This window comes from Myotis yumanensis, unplaced genomic scaffold (assembly GCF_028538775.1).
Source record: "Myotis yumanensis isolate MYYU_CA2020_CCGP unplaced genomic scaffold, mMyoYum1.0.hap1 SCAF_13, whole genome shotgun sequence".
Classification (NCBI taxonomy): Eukaryota; Metazoa; Chordata; class Mammalia; order Chiroptera; family Vespertilionidae; genus Myotis; species Myotis yumanensis.
This window is the reverse complement of record NW_027223764.1, coordinates 9,893,742-9,913,357: the sequence shown is the minus strand read 5'-3', so window position 1 is coordinate 9,913,357 and position 19,616 is coordinate 9,893,742. Positions and strand designations below refer to the sequence as shown.

The window sequence follows — 19,616 nt, the reverse complement described above, 5'->3', positions numbered from 1 at the left end:
GTCCCAAATGCAGCTTACCAAATAATGAGAACCACAATGGGATGATAAGAAGCCATACATAGGAAAATTTGGGTAGCATCTAATGAAGCCACATTAACATGACCTGCCCTGGGAGGCCATTGAGTTATGAGGCACTGAGAGTATTTAAACAGAATAATGTTACTATATATCAAGACAGGATTCTACTTATCTCAGCTGATCTCACTCTATGAGAACAGGAACTGTCATCATCCCCATTTTACAATGGGCAAAGTGGCTGGAGAGCTTAAACAATGTGCCCAAAGTTGGCCACTTGGCTAATTGTGAAACCATGTCTGTCAGCTCCAAAGCTGGCGCTCTTCCCCACTAATTTATGAAAAACAAATTCCTCATTGAGCTTTACAACGTCCTGAGTGACTTTAAATTCTACGAGGATGCACAACTAAACAGAAGTAAAGTCACATAATCTAGTGTAGATTATGTTCCCCAGGATACATCTCCAGACCTTCTCTGAGAATTTCCAAAATTTGCAAATGCCACTCAGCATATAGCTGCTTATGTGTAATCCGGGGAAATAATATCTGACTCCCCAGGTGACTCTGCAGGTCAAACGAGAGCAGGTATTAACACCTGGCTGACCGGTCAGGAGATATTTACATTAAGTGATTTTAAGCTTTCAGAGTTTTAAAATGACTTAAATTAATGTAAACGCAGACACGAGTTATCTCCTGACCAGTCAGCCAGGTGTTAAGTTAAGAAGCACAAATTTGCATTGGGAGAGGATGTTGCATGCTCTGCTCACCAGCATTCGCCTCTAGGTACCGGATACTGCCATACAGGAAGGATGCAAGAGGACAGGCAGGCACTGCCCTGAGCACTCAAGGTCAAGTGTGCATCAGGAGGTGTAAAAGAATTTAACAGTACATCGACCAGTCCCAGCAATCTTAATCAGACCTGTTAGGTATCTGTGCTTAAAAGGCCATGCTTTTCCAAGACACATAAATACATTCACATAGACTGTCTCTTAGGAGACCCAGAAATGCTTAGGCATTAAAAACTCACATCACTGGTGAATTTTGAGATCTTGCTCACGTTCCTGAATTGAGGTGTTTCACAGTAGTTGATACTGTGACCTTTACTACTTTCGTGATCCTTCTTATACTCCACCTTAGAAACCAAAACACCACTTGCACAATAGAACCAAACCCGAAGTCACTCTTGAATATGTCACCAGGACTTTACCAGGATATTTTTAGAAAACTTTCAGCCCAAGATTTAAAAATACCAGGCCCAGCATACTCTTAAGTTAATAGTACAGATTTTCCTTTCAAGGAATAAATAAGTGACAATCAATTTGGTTCTAAACATTAAAAATATACAATCCCTTCAAGAATAAATACTACAAGATTTCATACCACTTAAAAATGGCAGAACTGGTTTTAGGAATCAAGACAGTGGTTACTACTGGGGACGCGTGTCTGCGGAGATAGACAGAGAGGGGGGTGTCTGGACTTTGGTTATGTTCTGTTTTTTGATCTGGGCACTAGTTATGCAGATGTGTCCACTAGTGAGAATCCTTTCTGTTACACTTGATATATGCAATTCTTAGTGTGCATGCATCAATAAAATATAACCTAAAAAGTTACTTTTCAAAGGAATAGAATAAATACGACCATAGATGCACAGAGTGTCTTCCTTCTCACTTTAAATGGGTTGGCTAGCTGAGCTCCCCTGGGTAGCTGGGTGTCAAATGTGAGGCTACAGTTATTACATAGACTCCAGGTCACCTGAGGAAGAGCTGAGGGTGACTGCCACTAATAGAGGCATGGCTGGTTTATCTCACTTGATAAACATAAGGGCAAAAAGAAACCGAAGGCAACCTTGCGACCTCTTACCAAAGGCAATACAGTTTGTTATCCTATTTTATTAAACACTACAGCAGTGATGGCGAACCTATGACACACGCCTCAGAGGTGACACACGAACTCATTCTTCAGTCCGAAGGCCAACACTCTATCCACTGAGCCAAACCAGTTAGGGTACGAACTCATTCTTTTGGTTGATTTTTCTTTGTTAAATGGCATTTAAATATATAAAATAAATACCAAAAATATAAATCTTTGTTTTACTATGGTTGCAAATATCAAAAAATTTCTATATGTGACACAGCACCAGAGTTAAGTTAGGGTTTTTCAAAATGCTGACACGCTGAGCTCAAAAGGTTCGCCATCACTGCACTAGAGGCTCGGTGCATGAAATTCGTGCACTTAGGAGGGTTCCTCAGCCTGGCTTGCGCCCTTTTGGAGTCCAGGAGCCCTTGGGGGATGTCCAACTGATGGCTTAGGCCTGCTGGAAGTCAGACATCCTTAAGGCTGCTGCGGAAGTGGGAGAGGCTCCCGCCACCGCCACTGCGCTCACCAGCCATGAACCCAGCTTCTGGCTGAGTGGCACTCCCCCTATGGGAGCACACTGACCACCGAGGGCAGCTGTGTTGAGTATCTGCCCCCTGGTGGTCAGTGTGCGTCATAGCAGTCGTTCTGCCGTTTAGTTGATTTGCATATTAGCCTTTTATTATATAGGATAGGGTGGCAATACACCTTCTAAGGCATGCAAGATGCTCACAATAGGATATAAAATAAAAAAGTACAGCTGAATTCTAATTCTGAAACTGTATGTTCTTACATTCATGTACTTGTTTATAAAATATTCACATAGAAAAAGGTCAAAATGGTAACTGTTGTTCCTGGATGGCAGGACTATGCTGTCAGCCTTCTAGCTCCAGTTCTGTCCCTGAAAGTCTCTTTGAACCAGAATGAGACTTTTACTTTTCCAGGCCTATGACAAAGGAAGGGCCTGCAGGCTGTAAAGGTCCCACCCAGATCTAATGCCCTGTGACCAGGCGTGGCTCAGTGGTTGAGCATCAACCTATGAACCAGGAGATCATGCTTCAATTCTCGGTCAGGGTCAGGGCACATGCCCAAGTTGCAGACACCAATTAATGATTATCTCTCATCATTGATTTTTCTCTCTCTTTCTCTCCCTCTCCCTTCTTCTCTGAGATCAATAAAATATTTTAAAAAGAAAAAAAAAAAGAGCAAGGTTCAGCAAACATTCACAAAGCATTCTTCCCTTTTATGACCTGTTGCCAACTCAAATACCTTTAGGGTCCAGAGAGGTAATGCAAATGAGACTCTGGGGCTTGAAAAGGACATGGAGAACTAGAGGGGAGATTTCCTCTCCGAAGAGTCCTAACAGTTCTAAATATCTTAATCACTGGGTAGGACCAATAAAACACACCCTCTGGCAGCCAGTTCAGCCTCTAAGATAAAGGTGACTCATGTAGTACCCACAATTTTCTTGGGAATTTGACTACAATGATGAGAGAAATGGCAGAGGTTCAAGTTCAAGCCACTTCCTGTCCGTTGATTCCCACTCTATAAGGATGACACATATTTCTAAAGGTTAGCTCACCTGATATTCTGGCAACTAGAAATCTATTGCCTGGAAGCTCTGAATAGCTCAGCCCTGTAAGAATTCAGGGAGAAGCTTTTGAGCCATCAGAAATTAAATTTGTTATTTAATGAATTGGTTTTGTTCTGGGCTCGCCTGTGAATTGCTTTCACTGCACATTTGTTCTTTGGGAACTGGCAGCCCAGGTGTAGTGCATGTGGCTTTACATGGAATTTGCCCTTTCACTGCCTTTATGGGGGTTAAAGGAAGTGACAGCAAGCAGTAGCGACTGTCCCCCATACGCACCTCGCTCACAAGCTTGTTCACGCTCTGAGCCCGCTTCAGAACCAGGTTGTCCTGGGCCGGGAGGGAGTGGTAATGAGCAGCACCTTTCATCCTGTTGAAGTCCTGCCTGTATTTTATCTGAAAGACACACACAAAGAGGGTCCAGAGTTGCTGTCTTCATGCTCCATGGCAGAACTTACCCTCAAATTACTCCACACTTAATGTCAACATTCACTTCGAAGAATTTCCTGAAGGACAAATATCATATGGGTTTTTTTTTTCTCCATACAACCCACATACCACTCAGTCCCTTTCGTATTAAAATGTTATTGGCCCGGGTCACTTTTATTTGGTGCACTGTCAGTACATCTTTATGCAGCGGTTCTCAACCTGTGGGTTGCGACCCCTTTGGCGGTCAAACGACCCTTTCACAGGGGTCGCCTAAGACTATCCTGCACATCAGATATTTACATGACGATTCATAACAGTAGCAACATTACAGTTATGAAGTAGCAACGAAAATAATTTTATGGTTGGGTCACAACGTGAGGAACTGTATTTAAATGGCCAGAAGGTTGAGAACCACTGTCTTTATGGAAAGTGGCTCATTTTTGCACCCCAGAAATACTCTATAAATCTTCTGTCCATGTAATGTAATTGTCAACTGAAGTAAACAGGATCACGTTTGTAAATAAGGTGAATAAGAATAAAAACAAGAATTTCCCTACAAAAAAGTTACTGGCCCTTTTCACACTTTGCACTCTAATTCTGCATAAAAAAAAGGTGTAGTCCCAAACCCGGTCTGCCATAGGTTTCAACATCATTTCTCATCGTGTCTGCTGAGGAGGGGCAGAGAGATGAATGTGTCTTTCTATTTCCCCTCGGGGTCCAAGTGTATTGCTCTGGGTAAACAGGATTAATAACTGAATAGTAACCAAGTAATTGAGAAGGGCAAAGGGCTCTGAACTGAATGCCTGGCTTGCAATTATAGACCAAGTTCAAGTTGGTGTCTTAGTTCTACAGTGTGTGTCCCTTTACCAAGTTTAATTATAGCCTGTCTCTCAAGGACCGGCAGCTGGCCAACCTTCTGTAAATAAAAATCATTTTATCACCTGGGTTACACCCAGTCTGATAATCATATGACTTTTCTAATCAGCTATCAAAAGTGCTTGATTGGGGGTGAGGGCATGAGTCAGGAAGTAATGGGGGGATAAGGACATAATCAATAAAAAAATTAAAAGTGAAAAAAAAAAAAGATTGAAAGAAACAAATCTGCCCTAACCGGTTTGGCTCAGTGGATAGAGTGTCGGCCTGCTGACTGAAAGGTCCCAGGTTCGATTTCGGTCAAGAGCATGTACCTTGGTTGTGGGCACATCCCCAGTAGGGGGTGTGCAGGAGGCAGCTGGTTGATGTTTCTCTCTCATCAATGTTTCTAACTCACTATCCCTCTCCCTTCCTTTCTGTAAAAAAAAAAAAAATCAATAAAATATTAAAAACAAAACAAAACAAATCTACTAATCTCAAATCAGAAATTCTTGCATTTGTGTGCCCCTGGCCAACTTGGGAGAAAAATGAGTATTCTACATTGTCTTAGGAAGAACCATTTCTTTAAATAAAAAGGAAATTTTTAAAAAAATACATTTTCTTAAAAAAAATACCACACTCCAGGGAATAAGATAAAATAATGAATACAAATAAATAATTCTTAAAAATAAAGTATTTTAAAAAATGCTCGATTTCTAGATGGGTTATTTTGCAAAGAGTGTCCTAGCCCCAGCGTACCTGCCTGGGCCAGCATTTGCACTGGCTTCAGCTGACCTACAGTGAGGTATGCCATTTTGTTCATATCAGTCTCTTTTGAAGCAGATACATGGGACCAAACAGCCTGAACAAAAGCAGTGGAAGCCAGAAATCTGGATAGAAACTGCGGGCTAGCATTCTACTTTGGCTCGGCTCTAATAAACGTATCCGTGTGTAGGTTTCAGCAAGCACCGCCTTCAGTCTCATTTCTCTGCTTCTGTGGACCTGCGGGTCGTCCCAATGTGGTACTTACGTCACTAGCGAGTGCGTGGGCTTTCTTGGCGTTCTGATAAGCTGGGGTGATCATGGCGGGGAAGCTGCCCTTCCCTCGGTGCTCCTCATAGTCCTCCAAGTAACCCTGCTGAGTTGATCAAAACCTTCCATCAGTAACGTTCCCCTCCCTGCACGGGTGGGAAGTGAGCAGTGATCTTTCCTAGAGCCTGTTCCCCCTGAGGCCCGTCCACATTGGACATTCCAGTGATCTCCCCAGGAGTGGTGCCACGTGGTGGTTAAGGCAGCAGACTGTGGAGTCAGCGCCACTTCCTGGGGCCCAGTACCCAGTCAGCGCTAAGTAAACGGTGGCTATTCTCATTATCATCATAGTCATTTTCGCCAGATAAATCATGACACTCTCGCAGCCTCCCAGACCCATGGATAATGGAGAATTCCTTTCTGAGTGGATGCCGGAAAGCCCTCCTGTCTTCCAGTCATCCTGAATGCTATCTTCCTCAGGCCCACATTTAGAACAAAATCATTTTCACCAGATACAGATTTTTTAAAAGTTGTCCTGAGCCTTCTTAACAACATATTTAAAACATGAAAAAAAAAAAAGTATTTCCACTGAGTTTAAAGCACTCGGAGACCATTTAACTAACTTATTATGGAATTTCATAAGATGGCCTTTTTAATTCAAAAGTATTTTTGCTCAGGCAGACATTTGCAATGGAGTCACAAACTATCTTCACATGATTGTATCTGCACATGGGCAACCTGTTTCTCTGAAGAAGAGAAATAAGTTATTTGTTATCTTTTATAAATTATGTTGAATGAGTCACTTATGTTGTAGAGTCTACCTACTGCCAACATTTCACACAACTGCCCAATTAAGAAAAAAATATTAACTAAGCTCATTGAATGTACACACGATTGGTCTTCCAATATTCTTTACTTACAACCGTGAAAAAAATGATGTTTACTTTCTCCCCTGCGACATCTGTCTAGTACCAGAAAACAGACAGGGATGTGCAAATAAAAAGTAGCTTGTAATTGTCAGCTCAACCTTTTTACAGCCTATCAAGTATAGTTCATTTAAGAAGTAAAACTGGGGAAAAGGTTTGCATTCTCTGGAATGTTGCTTTATCCAGCAACCCAGATAAGAAACTCCACTTGCTAAGAAAATGAGCCCTGCTGCTCGGTGAATTGCTAAATATTTTTCAAAACAAGTATTTTGATCCCCTTTGTGTTTATTCAATAGTGGATTAAAAGTAGCCAGTCCTGCCCTGGCCGGTGTGGCTCAGTTGGTTGGGTATCATCCCATGCACCAAAAGGTTGCCAGTTCGATTCCCAGTCAGGGCACATGCCTGGGTTGTAGGCTCGATCCCCGGTAGGGGGCATGCAGGAGGCAGCGATCACATCAACGTTTCTCTCTCTCCCTCTCCCTTCCTCTCTCTCTCAAAATAAATTTTAAAAAAATTTTCTTAAGTAGCCAGTCTTAGTCCATGAGATCATTCTTCAGGGAATAGATGAGAATGCTGTATTCTTGGCAAACCACCATCTTGATATAGGTCCTTTATTTAAAAAAAAGGGGGGGGCGGAATGCTTGGAATCTGTTTTCCTAAGTGGTTCAAGATGGCCCCCATGAAATTGCTTGCCCGCGACTTTCTGGCTTGGAAAGTCCACCTTTCATCAATAGGGCAAAGATAAGCCACAGCCCAACCTCCGATGACATGGCCATGGGCTTTGTCACAGGCTACATAACTGACCATCGCAAAGGGCCATTCTCCCAGAAAGTCCTTTTATCACATACCTGACCACACTGGTCCACATAGTCCTTCGTCAATGTGCCCTCGGCTGCCATGGCTGAACCAGCCATTCCCTTCATTTCTCTTTGATATTGTTGATGGTACCTCACCTGTTTGAAGGGAAAGGGCAAACCCGGTGAATTCTGCCTCCTATGCACAGCGGCCAGAGTGTAAAACTAAATGGCTGTGTAGTGTTCTTTTTATGTTTGGGTCCTGGGAGTGTGCTTGGACATAAAGTGCCAGATTGTAGTGAAGTTGGTTGACAACCATGAAGAAAAGCTACTTCATGGATCCACAGCACATGCGACAGGAGACAGGAGGTTGGACTTGTCAGGCTCAGGTAACTTCCTGTTTCCTCCTCTAACAGGACACCATTGCTGGGGACACTCACATCACTCGCCAGCTCATTGGCCCTTTTGGCTATCTGATAAGCAGGTGTGATCATAGCAGGAAAACTGCCTTTGCCTCTCTGCTGTTCATAGTCCTCAGTGTAGACCACCTGGAAAATGAAAACAAACTTTGAATTGCATGTCACCATCCTGCTATCTACCAGGTAATCGGGTGGGAAGCCTTGCTAAGGGCTCCTGGAACACCCTGCAATCCCCTATTCACAGCTGTTAGGTCACAGCTGTTATAGCTGGATGGACCCTGCACATCTTATTTACCTTCTTATTCCCAATACTTGGCACAGTGCCTGGCACATGAAACTCAATGTAGAATTCAACACCTGTGTGTGCAGCACCTGGTGTGGGCGAGGTGAAGGGCTGGGCAGAGGAATACGGCTTCTGCCTTTGAGGAGCCGCCAGTCAAGTCTGGGAGACAATAGAGGCTTCTCAACCCAAGACAAATAGAAACCACTTGTTCAGCTGAACCTGAACTTGTGTTAAAGCTTCCCACTCGGAACAATAGTGAGTTCTTGGTCTTATCCTATGGAGCAACTAGACTATGAAAAGTGGTAGAAATTCTTTAGAAGTTGTGGTCTATAATTTTCAGTGACAAGGAGAGAATATAAAATGAATTCTTTCAGATTCATCAGATACATCTGATTTGTCACTAATACTATTCTCAAGTTTTCTCTCTAAACATGAGTTTTCACAAGGTCTCTTGACTTATCTGATCCGACCCATACTTGACCTCAGGAAGTTCTCCCTGTTCCCTGTGTAGGACTGACATGCCTCCCACATTCCCCCTCCCTCCTTCTCCAAGTAAGGAAAGAATGGGGAGCCATAAGTGAGAATCACCGAGTCTCCACCTTCATCATTTCTTACATCACTTTGAAGCTGTCCCCCAGCCCTGGCCCGTAGCAGCTCAGGAGTATCCGCCACTGTGGTGAACCTGGAGACTCGCTCATCGTGCCCTCTCTTGTATTCCACCTGAGGAGACAGTATAGGGTCAAGGTCATACTCACTGGCCTTTGTGAAAACCTCTCCTTGGAGCTCTCCAGAAGTTACACCTTGGGGCTACTGTGAACACACACCTGGGGCGAGTCTCCACTTCAAAAAGCAATGATGCTAACAGGAAAAGTCTAAGAGAGTACCAGGCACTGCTAAACATTAACAAATGCTAACACACTTCATCGCCCTATTTTGCATAAAAGTAGCTGAGACATAGAGAGGTTAAGTAATTTGCTCACAGCCAGCGAGAGAGCCAGGATTCAAATTCTAAAGTCTTAACTAGCAAGCTATGCTGTTCTTCAGGAGGGTCTGCTATCTGCTTAATAAGAACCAGTGTCCTTCAGGCTAAAGTCACCTCAAGAACTTATTTGGTCCAGTTTTGGGGTGAGACGCATGGTCTTCTCTCCATTTGATGGATGCGGCCCAATCATGGCACAGAGGATAACTGATAGGGGAGAGACAAGAACACAGTTTTCTCCACATAACACCACACTAACGGTGCCTTCTGTCCAAAAGCACTGTCTCATTGAATTTTATCTGACTCCTTGGGGGTACACTAATAACAAAAATTAGCATAATTAATAGTGACTAAGCACGAACACACTCACTTGGCTGGCCAGCTGGCTGGCTCTCTTGGCCCTTTGATAAGCAGGCGTGATCATGGCTGGGAAGCTCCCCTTGCCCCGCTGTTGCTCATAGTCTTCTGTGTACTCCTGCTGGTCAGAACCAAGGTCAGCATGAGAACCTACTATATGATTTCGGATGAGATCTAATAAAATAGCAATAGCAAGCATCATCAGAACCAATGCCACTGGATGTATAAGATACCTGGAAAATAATTCAGCCACCTGGAATGAATCCAAAAATGTTATTCACATTTTGGAAACTATTATTCACAAATGAATCACACCTTCAAATAATATTCCCCAGGTAAAAAAAAAAACTCCCCCTTTTCATATTATGTGGAACCTGACACACCTCAATGAGTATTTCTTCGACTCAAAGGCATGTATGATAACAAATCCATTAATATGCAGGAGCCTTGCCTTAACTTGTCCACTAGAGATAGTTCTACAGCAAGCACGCCAAACTCAAAGGCTAACACGAGCCAAATAAACAAGGTTTAAGTTGATGTGGGCCACAATAAAACAAAAGCTTCAATTTTCATAGAAATGTAGGTTTATTTTGATAGAGACATGCTGAATACGAAGGGCTGAAATAAACGAGTCATCGTTAACATAAAATAACAGAACATTTTAATAAAAATTAGTATTTTTTTCTTGAACATTAACTTACCAGACACTGAATAACTGCACAAGTGAATAAGTGTAACGCAAATGAAACTGTTTTTTTTGTTGTTCTCCAAAAGCGAAATATTTCCTGTTGTGCACACCAAACAAGTCAGTACAAAACTAAAGATGTGGCAATTGGCTGCTAAAATATTCACTGCTAGTATTAGTGGAGAGAAATGGTGCACTTGCACGTAAGGTGCATGAGGGAAATGAATGCAACACGATTATAGTAATGAGTCACTAGCAAATGTTGTAATTTCTTATTAATAATTATGTATAACAGGATATTGTAAAAATTAAGTTACGAAATTTTTATTAAAGTGCTTCTTACATACCGTTATATTGGCTGGGCCGCAAGAATATTTGTTGTGGGCCGCATGTGGCCCGCGGGCCTGGAGTTTGACATGCTTATAACAGCATTGGGAGTACAATGTTAGTTACTTTTTCCTCCTTGCTTTTTTAGTATCTCTACTGATTAGTTTTCCTAATAAGACACAGAAACTTAGCAGTGTGTTTCTATTGTTTCCTTTCCATTTGCTAAAGGAAAAGTCACTTAAGACTAACCATATTTTCCGAAGTGATTTCTTCAGAGGGCAGGTGCCCCGGGTGTGTGGGGAAGACGGGAAGGGATTCTGTGCAAATTGTTAAGGATTTCCACCATCTGGCCTACCAAGGACTTTTTCACAGGAAAACCTGCTAAAGTGAGGACTCTCTTACAATGCTGGCTGTCAGAAACCTAAGCCAGGCCCTCAGGGCTGTTCCTTCTGGAGGCTCTAGGGAGAACCTGTTTCCTGGCCTTTACCAGCTTCCAGAGGCTGCCAGCATTCCTTGGCTTCTGGCTCCAAGGGGCCTTGACCTCTGCTTCTGTTGTCACGTCACCTCTTCTCTGACTCCGACCCTCCTGCCTCCCTCCTTATAAGCACCCAATTGATTACCCTGCAGCCACCCTAATAATCCAGCTTAATCTTCCCATCTCAAAATCCTTAGGTTATTGACATCCGCAAAGTCCCTCTGGACATGTAACATACACACAGGTTCCAGTTATTAGGACATGGGGATCTTTGGGGGAGGGGCCAGTACTCCATCCACCACACTTTAAAATAAAGGAACATTGAAATGAATGGCTAAAATAATTTCTAAAGCCCTTACCTCACCAAGAGACTTTCGAGCCTCAACCATCCTTACGATTTCAGGGTCTGGCAGAGCTCCTGGGCACCAAGCATTCCCTTCCCCATATCCAGTCCAATAGGGTCTCTAAAAAGGAAACACACAAATGCCAACAAACACCCCCCATGCGCATTTGGTAGGTAGGATTCCCCCTACCAACCCCACCCTCCCTGCAATGCTCACACACATCGTCAATATCAGAGAGAAGCTCTCTAAAAACGACACTCTCCTATTGGCATGTGGCAGGTCTCAGCTAAGCAAAATGTTCATTTTTTTTCAAACTAAAAATATAACCTAATGTCCTAAGCAATTGAACTTTCTGCGATTCACTTACATCATAGAAGAGTTCTAAAGGTAACTGGACAGTTGGATTTACAAACTGGATAAGAGAAGCCTCACTGAATTTGTCTAGCAGTAATAATGAGAATGCATTTCATTTGCACAGGGTGTCATTCTGTTCTGTTTCCAAACCCATTCGTAACTCACCTCGTTCACCAATGGTCGCCCACTAGATGTGGTTGCCCCATCCTTGGATTCCATGTCCCACTGAAACACCGATTTAAACCTTCCACCATCGTCTGGCTCATCAACCTACCAATGAAGATGTTGTCAGTAACGTTTCCATCAGAAAAAAAAAGAAAAGAAATAATCTACAGCTGAATTGCGAGGATTTTCCTAAGTCTCAACTGCACAGCATCACTGCACCACAACACACTGTGCTGTCAGTCTCCTCATGGTTTCAGCTGTTCCACCAGATGGGCAGCATGCATAGAGCACCTGCTGTGTGCAAAGCTCACTTCAGTGGTGCAATTACAAGGACTTAAAGTCTCCATGAGCTTATGACACAACGAGAATTCAGGTTAAATGAACACTAGACTTTAGAGTAGCAATTCTTAACTTTGTGCAACAGTTACCCAGGGAGCTTGTAAAAATGCTGGCTCCCCAGATTCAAGTAGGTGTTCTCTTATGTTTTATAATTTTACCTTTAGCATCTGGATCCATAACACATCTTTGGTTAATCTTTGTGTATAAATGTGAGGTAGGTATCAAGGTTCGTTTTTTCCATGCAAATATCCAATACCTCCCTCACCATTTATTTAAAGATCATTCTTGCTACATGGAATTGCAGTGGTGCCTGTGTTGTAATTAGAGTGACCATATATGAGAAGTTCTATTTCCGTACCTTGGATTATATGCTACTGGTCTATTTGTTCTTATGCCATACGACACTGAGTTTAATTACTACTACTTTTGTTGTAAGTCTTGAAATCTGGTAACCTAAGTCCTGCAATTTCGTTTTTCATGATTTCTTGGCCATTCTAGAATTTCTGCATGTTCATATCAATTTTAAAACTAGTTAATAAATTTCCATGAACAAAACCTAAGATTTGGGGATTGCATTGAATGTATACATCAATTTGGGAGTATGAGATCTCAACAATATCTTTGTGACCATGAAATAGGCAAAGATTTCTTTTTTTTAAAATATATTTTATTGATTTTTTACAGAGAGGAAGGGAGAGAGAGAGAGAGTTAGAAACATCGATGAGAGAGAAACATCGATCAGCTGCCTCCTGCACATCTCCCACTAGGGATGTGCCCGCAACCCAGGTACATGCCCTTGACCAGAATCGAACCTGGGACCTTTCAGTCCGCAGGCAGACGCTCTATCCACTGAGCCAAACCGGTTTCGGCAAGATTTCTTTTTAAAAAAAACATAAAAAGGACTAGCCATAAAAGAAAAAATCCGAAGGTTTTAGGTCTAATATCATAATTTATGAGGTTTAAAATGGGGCCCAAAAACCTGCACTATTAACAAGCTAAATTTTAAACCATCGATTTTATAGATGAGAAAGGTCTGGGAAAAGAAGTGAACTCACTAAAATTTTTCAGTGGGTTGTCAGAGCCAGATGTAGAACCAGGGATTCTAGTTCCTCATCAAGGCACTTTCCATCATTGACTTTTTGGCTTGATAATGCAGTTCCAATATGTATATTTTTAAACGTATAAATTGAGAGGTTTTACATGCTTTTCCTCTTGGAGTTAAGAAGCTACCATGAACACTACATAACGAAGGCAGCGTTTCTTACGCATTGTAGGATATTCAGCAGCAGAGCTGACCTCTGTCCACCAGATGTCCCCCTCCCAGTTGTGATCATCAAAACAGACATCATCAAATGTCCCCTGGAGAGCCACTGGCTTAAGGAATCATAACCACATCTTTGCGGTCCCCCTCCCACAGCACAAATCCCAGACTGAGGAGTGTCTGTCCCCAGAGACCTTCCACAAGATTCAGGATTATTGTGAGGAAGCAGGAAGAAGTGTGTGTGTGTGGTGGTGGTGGGGGGGGAGCCGACATACTACTAGTGGGGTAAGGAAGCTCTAAGGGCTAACGTTCACTCTCTGGATAGAAAAGAACCTAGATGTTTCATTCTTCTACAACATCTACCAAACAGGGAATTCTGTCTTAGTAATTACTTACTTATTTTTAAAATAATCATGTAGGTGCCCTTAGACATCAAGAGATGAAAAAAAAAATCCTGAAAGAATTAGCCTTCTCAGTAATCTAAGAATGCTTGTGACTTCTTAAGGCTCGTGAATCCTCAGAAACCAATGATAAATGGACAACAATCTGAGCCTCCATTGCCTCACCAGTAGAATAGAATAACAACAGCATTTAATTTATTGGACTACAATGTGCATTAAATCAATTAAGCAAAAAATGTACAGTAAATGCTATATAAGCTTGTTAAAAAAACAAGTTGAAAGTAGTGCAAAGTACTTAGCAAAATAGGTAATCTTGACAGTATATATAGCAAGCCACGTGATAAGGCTAAGGCTGACCTAATACACATTTTTTTGATAAGAGTATGGCCTGAGCAGCCAGGAGTCAGTAGGAAATGAGGTAACATTAGGAAGGAAGATTTCTAGAGCACCTTCTATCCAATGTGTAATTTTCTAATTTTAGAAAGCTACTAGCTCCACCCCAAAGAACTTCTTGTGGGGCCTGGGGAGGTTGGGGGGAGAAGTTAAATGATTCATCATTTTAATAAATTCAAGTGTTCAATCAACAGCTGGTTATCTGACAAAACTCCACTGTTGGTTTTTTCAAAAGAGGCTGGTTGATCAACGTGGCCTCCTTGTCCACCCAAATATCACTTCTAAATAAAAATATCTTTGACCTACTGCCACCCCAAGGGGAAAGAGAGGCTGCAAATAATCTTAAGCACTACTGAATTAGGAGAGATTTGAAATGGTCGTACTAGAGCAGGGGTCCTCAAACTTTTTAAACAGGGGGCCAGTTCACTGTCCCTCAGACCGTTGGAGGGCCGGACTATAGTTTAAAAGAAAAACTATGAACAAATTCCTATGCACACTGCACATATCTTATTTTGAAGTAAAAAAACAAAACGGGAACAAATACAGTATTTGTATTTGCATGTGGCCCGCGGGCCGTAGTTTGAGGACCCCTGTACTAGAGGTTTTTAATTTACCTATACCAAAAGAATTATGGGGGAAACAAAGGAAAGGCTTTTGTAACATTTTCTAACTATAAAAACGTTGTTTTATGTATCAGGCTCCTAATATATACAGGACCTATTGTATAAACTGTCATCAATGTGTCCAAAGCTGGCAGACCAGAGAGATTACTCTGGATACAAGCACCTCAGATATTCAAGCACGATTATCCTGGGCCCCTATATTGTGATAGGACCAATAGCAACATTTGTCACTTACATGCGTGTGTATGTGGAGAAAATGGGCAAGTTCACATTTAGATACATACTTGAAAACTTAATAGGCGTCTGAGCTAAGAAACTTTCTTTAAAGGCTGTTTTGAAATTCAAAAGTAAGTAACTTACCCCATGGAGGTCTCCTGGAGACTTCTTCCTGTTTACATTTAATGGAGTCTGATAGACACTCGTGAAAGTGTTGATCTTGGGGTTGTGACTACAAAAAACAGGTGTAAAGCCAAATTAGAAATGTACTTTCTCCAAGATGATTGAGTGACTTATCTCAAAGGCACAGTCGTTTTTAAAAATGAATAAATAGAAAACTTGATAATTCATGATTTTCCAGACAAGAAGTCTTAAAGACAATAAATAAATAAAATAAATGCAATATGTGTAACTTAAAGACCAAATGTAACTGGAAATGATCACTTAAAAACTTTCTGAATACAAAAGGATTCCGAAATTATTTAAAAGAAAAACTGTTAAAGCTCTATATGCATATACTGTAGCATGGCAATTATATTGTTTTGGACAATATTTAATAGTTTGACATGGGGTGATAGCGGGTAGATTTTATCTTTTACTTATAAGAAGAAATATGAAACTTTCAACTTTTTATTTACTGCATAAAGTCCTGCCTTAAGTCTCATCAGTGATTGTAAGGAAAAACCTTTGAGAAGACATTTCTTGGATTTACCCCTGGGGTGCGTGATTTTGAATCTCTGATTGGCTACTTGTTAAAAACTAAATAAACAAAACTCAAGAGGTGTTGGGGAGGGCCATCGAACACTTACGCATGACAGTATGGCTTTTTCTGGTGACTCACAAAGTTATTAACCGACAGCATCATCTTGCAAACTTCACAGTGAAAACACGCTTTATGCCATATCTAGAAATCATATAGAAAAGATTTACCAAAATTGCCTTTTTTTTTTTTTTCAGACTCAGGATTCTTACATATTTCAGGGCTAGGAAAAAAAGGAGCTTTAGGCATAAAATAGTGATTTAAAAACACACAGCTACAGTATGTTATATAAATGAGTGACATTTTTTGAGACAATATAGAAGACATAGCTAGAACTGGGTAGAACTGCAAAAGGGTGAGAAATACATCTTTTTGTGTGTGTGGTTCAAAAGAATCCACATGTCCCTACATGAGAAGATAAATTTCCCATGTTTCTGATTCTTCCCAAAGGCTAAGCAACGTCTACTGACCTGATCTAGGCAGCTGATCTTCTCAGCGGGATACACTCCATAGCCACATCTAGAGCAAGCCTGCACATTCATCCTGACTTTCCAGGGGAGGCGACAGGGGCAGGTGACAGGCAAGGAGTCCAAGGAGAAGCCTCAGTCTAGTCGTTCAAGTCTCGCAAATCCCGACCACTATTCAACTCCGGGCCACCTTGATTGTTCAGAACCCAACTTCCACTTTCCTTTGCTGACCTTCTAGTTCGAAGTTAGCAGCTGGATGGCTTTTAAAGCTGCCACTTACTCAGGGGGCTATTTTGGCTACACTCTCAACACGCATGCGTCTGGGAAACGAGGTAGAGGTATTTCTAGCTGACATGCTTCTCTAAATAGAAAAGTGAACTCACAGGAGCATCATGTTTGCGTGGATGGCCAAATCCTGGGGTATGAGTAGGCAGAACGGAGTCGTTTCTCACTAGCTGCGATCATAGCCCAAGAAAAGAACCCCAGGGAAAACGACACACCCTCCCCCCGGCGATCAAATTAGAAAGGCTTGCTCTGTGAACAGGGTGACTAAAGCAGAAAGGGCAGCTCCCCGAAGTATAAGAAATAAAACAGGACTGATTCATGCCACGGTAGGGGTAAAAACCATATGTGAATCTTAGCTTTAGGTATTAAAAATATTGGCAACTGGAAAGTGATTAAAATAAGAACAAATGAGAACGCTCGGTGCTTTGGCCTCTGTATGTTACTGTTCCAAAAAGGCCTATTTATTTCCTCACCCCCAGGCCTGAAGGGGAGCAGCTTGAAGGAAAACTTTCTCTCCCTGGCTTTGTGAAGCCCTTCATCGCCCCTAAACGTTACCCCAAAATGGACCTTCTAGAAACAGTTTTAAAAAGATGGCACCTTGCCCAGCTGGAGTGGCTCAGTGGTTGACAGTGGACCCATGAAACAGGAGGTCAGGGTTCGATTCCTGGTCAGGGCACATGCCTGGGTTGTGGGCTCGATCCCCAGGACGCATCCAAGCAATGATTCTCTCTCACCATTGATGTTTCTATCTCTCTCTCTCTCTCCCTCTCCCTTCCTCTCTGAAAATCAATTAAAAAAAAATATATTTTAAAAAAGAAAAGATGGCGCCCAACCTGATATAACCTTACCCTGTTTTAAATTCTACGTAGCAGTTGCCACCACCTGACATCTTAAATACTGTGCCTCTACTTTTAAAAATCTATCTCCTTTCATCAAAACAGGATACTTGGTCCTTGTTGTCATTTCCTATCCTGTGCCCAGAACAAGGACTGACATGGAAAAGGTACTCAGTACCTCTTCATGGAATCAATGACATAAACATGACACTCTCACCAAAATGCCTATAGGGGCCAGAGGTGAAGTCATATGTTATGGCAGGAACCTTTCCAAATGGGAGGGCACACACCCCAGCCAACTTGTCATGAGTATCCAACATTGCTAATATTCTGATCTTTCCAGAGAAGCCAGATTATCTGCATTTATACACGAAATTCCCTGTTTTGTAAAACACTGGGAACAAAACAGTACAACAGGGCCATGGGCAGTATTTGGTTGGCAGTCTACCAATTAGTGACCTTTGGCCAAAACGTTCTGAGATTATGATGATGGGGGATCTGCAGGTGGAGAAAAGTCAATAGCACTTCTGTGTTGTGTTGAGAGAGCCAGCAGGGAGGAGGAGGCTGCAAAGCAAGTGAAGACGATTAGCACCACATACACTAAGGAGAGGGTGCAGCTGGAGGCTCCCCATAGAGGATGGTGGGGCTCCGTACTCTATCTCAGCATCTGGAGGGAAGGGGACTCGCAGTAGGGGCTCCAGGCTCAGGAAGACTCCCATGCTGAAATGTGATACATACAGGGCAGCCTGGGTGAACAGGAACAGCAAAGACAAAGAACAAAAGACCTGAAGGCTCCCAGAATGTTCTACCCTGTGCCGAATCTCTCAAGCCTTACCTCGGAAGTGGGCTGGAAGCCCCAGTGACCACCAAGAAAGAACTCTGTGCCAACAGGGGGTGCAGGGGGGGTGGATGAGGAACCACAGTTAGTTCATCTAGAGAAAACGCTACTTCCTCTCTGCTTTGGTTGTGGTTGGTGGTTCTCCATAGCGGCTACAAGTCTCGGTCACCCTGTGAAAACCAGAAGTGCCAACGTGAAAGATCTTAGATGTGACTTACGCCACCCCTTATGTTTTTAAAAGGCATTTACTAGATATCAGACACTGTGAGGAGAAATAACGCCCACGAACTGGAAATGGGACAGTTTAAGGCAGTAGTCAGCAAACTGTGGCTCGGCAAACCGCGGCTCGCAAGCCACGTGTGGCTCTTTGGTCCCTTGAGTGTGGCTCTTCCACAAAATACTGCTCTTCCACAAAATACCGACTTCTGCGCATGGGCCACAAAGTTTCAATCGCACTGTACGTGCGCGCCCGCACTTGGTATTTTGTGGAAGAGCCACACTCAAGGGGCCAAAGAGCCGCATGTGGCTCGTGTGCCGCGGTTTGCCGACCACAGGTTTAAGGAACCAGAGTGAACACTCATTGCTGGGGTAAGGTACACACAGCCCTCACCTTCTCGACAGACATGGCTCGCGGCCCTACCCCCCACCCGTGTCCATCCCACTCTCTCACATCTGGAGCCTCTCCATCGTCGCAGTGATGGTGTCAGGCCATGGGAGCCTTCGCCAAGGAGCACACGAGCGCCTCTGGCCGTCAGGATTGGTTCAAACGACATTTGTCTTAGCCTGGGTTCCCCAGAAAACAGAACCTGAGGCAAGGGCTTAAGTGTAAGGACCTTATTCAGAAGTGTCCTGAGGAACAGGAGCAAGGGGCAGGAAATGGAGGGGGAAGAGTCAATATGAGGGTTTGTTCTCAAAATAGCCACCACTTGCTATGAAGTGCATTGGCTTGCTTGATCTCCATCTTCCAAGGGGCCAGCTAAGCAACTACAATTCAAGAACATCCACTAGAGCAGTGGCTCTCAACCTTGGCTGCACATTAGAATCACCTGGGAATCTTTTTAAAATCCTGATTTCTGGGCCTCATCCTCCGGAAATTCTGTTTCTTTGTTACTAATGTTGTGGCCTCACCCCATAACAAAGAAACAGAATTTCCGGAGGGTGAGGCCCAGAAATCAGGATTTTAAAAAGATTCCCAGGTGATTCTAATGTGCAGCCAAGGTTGAGAACCACTGTGCTAGAGAAAAGGATTTCTCTGATGGCCTCTATCTCCCATGGGTGGAAGCTCTGCCCCATTGGGAGTTGACTACCCTATACGTCCATGCC

The 19,616-nt window shown here is 42.8% G+C and overlaps 1 protein-coding gene across 6 annotated transcripts in view; it reads right to left on the bottom strand.

Annotated features, from left to right (window-relative positions):
- NRAP (nebulin related anchoring protein) overlaps positions 1–16,580 on the bottom strand; it is a 64,887-nt gene extending 48,307 nt beyond the window's left edge. The window contains exons 1-12 of one of the 6 annotated variants that reach the window (XM_070432237.1): positions 16,338–16,580; positions 15,917–16,011; positions 15,252–15,339; positions 11,875–11,979; positions 11,371–11,475; positions 9,538–9,645; positions 8,804–8,908; positions 7,927–8,034; positions 7,541–7,645; positions 5,768–5,875; positions 3,736–3,852; positions 1,042–1,146 (exon numbers count right to left, since the gene is read on the bottom strand). In XM_070432237.1, the coding sequence (XP_070288338.1) occupies positions 1,042–1,146; positions 3,736–3,852; positions 5,768–5,875; positions 7,541–7,645; positions 7,927–8,034; positions 8,804–8,908; positions 9,538–9,645; positions 11,371–11,475; positions 11,875–11,979; positions 15,252–15,339; positions 15,917–16,011; positions 16,338–16,409 (1,221 nt within the window). In that variant the 5' untranslated portion in view covers positions 16,410–16,580. The remainder of the gene's footprint in view (positions 1–1,041; positions 1,147–3,735; positions 3,853–5,767; positions 5,876–7,540; positions 7,646–7,926; positions 8,035–8,803; positions 8,909–9,537; positions 9,646–11,370; positions 11,476–11,874; positions 11,980–15,251; positions 15,340–15,916; positions 16,012–16,337) is intronic. The other 5 variants (XM_070432239.1, XM_070432238.1, XM_070432240.1 and 2 more) reach the window with 5 other exon arrangements.
- Between the last annotated feature and the right edge of the window lie 3,036 nt (positions 16,581–19,616).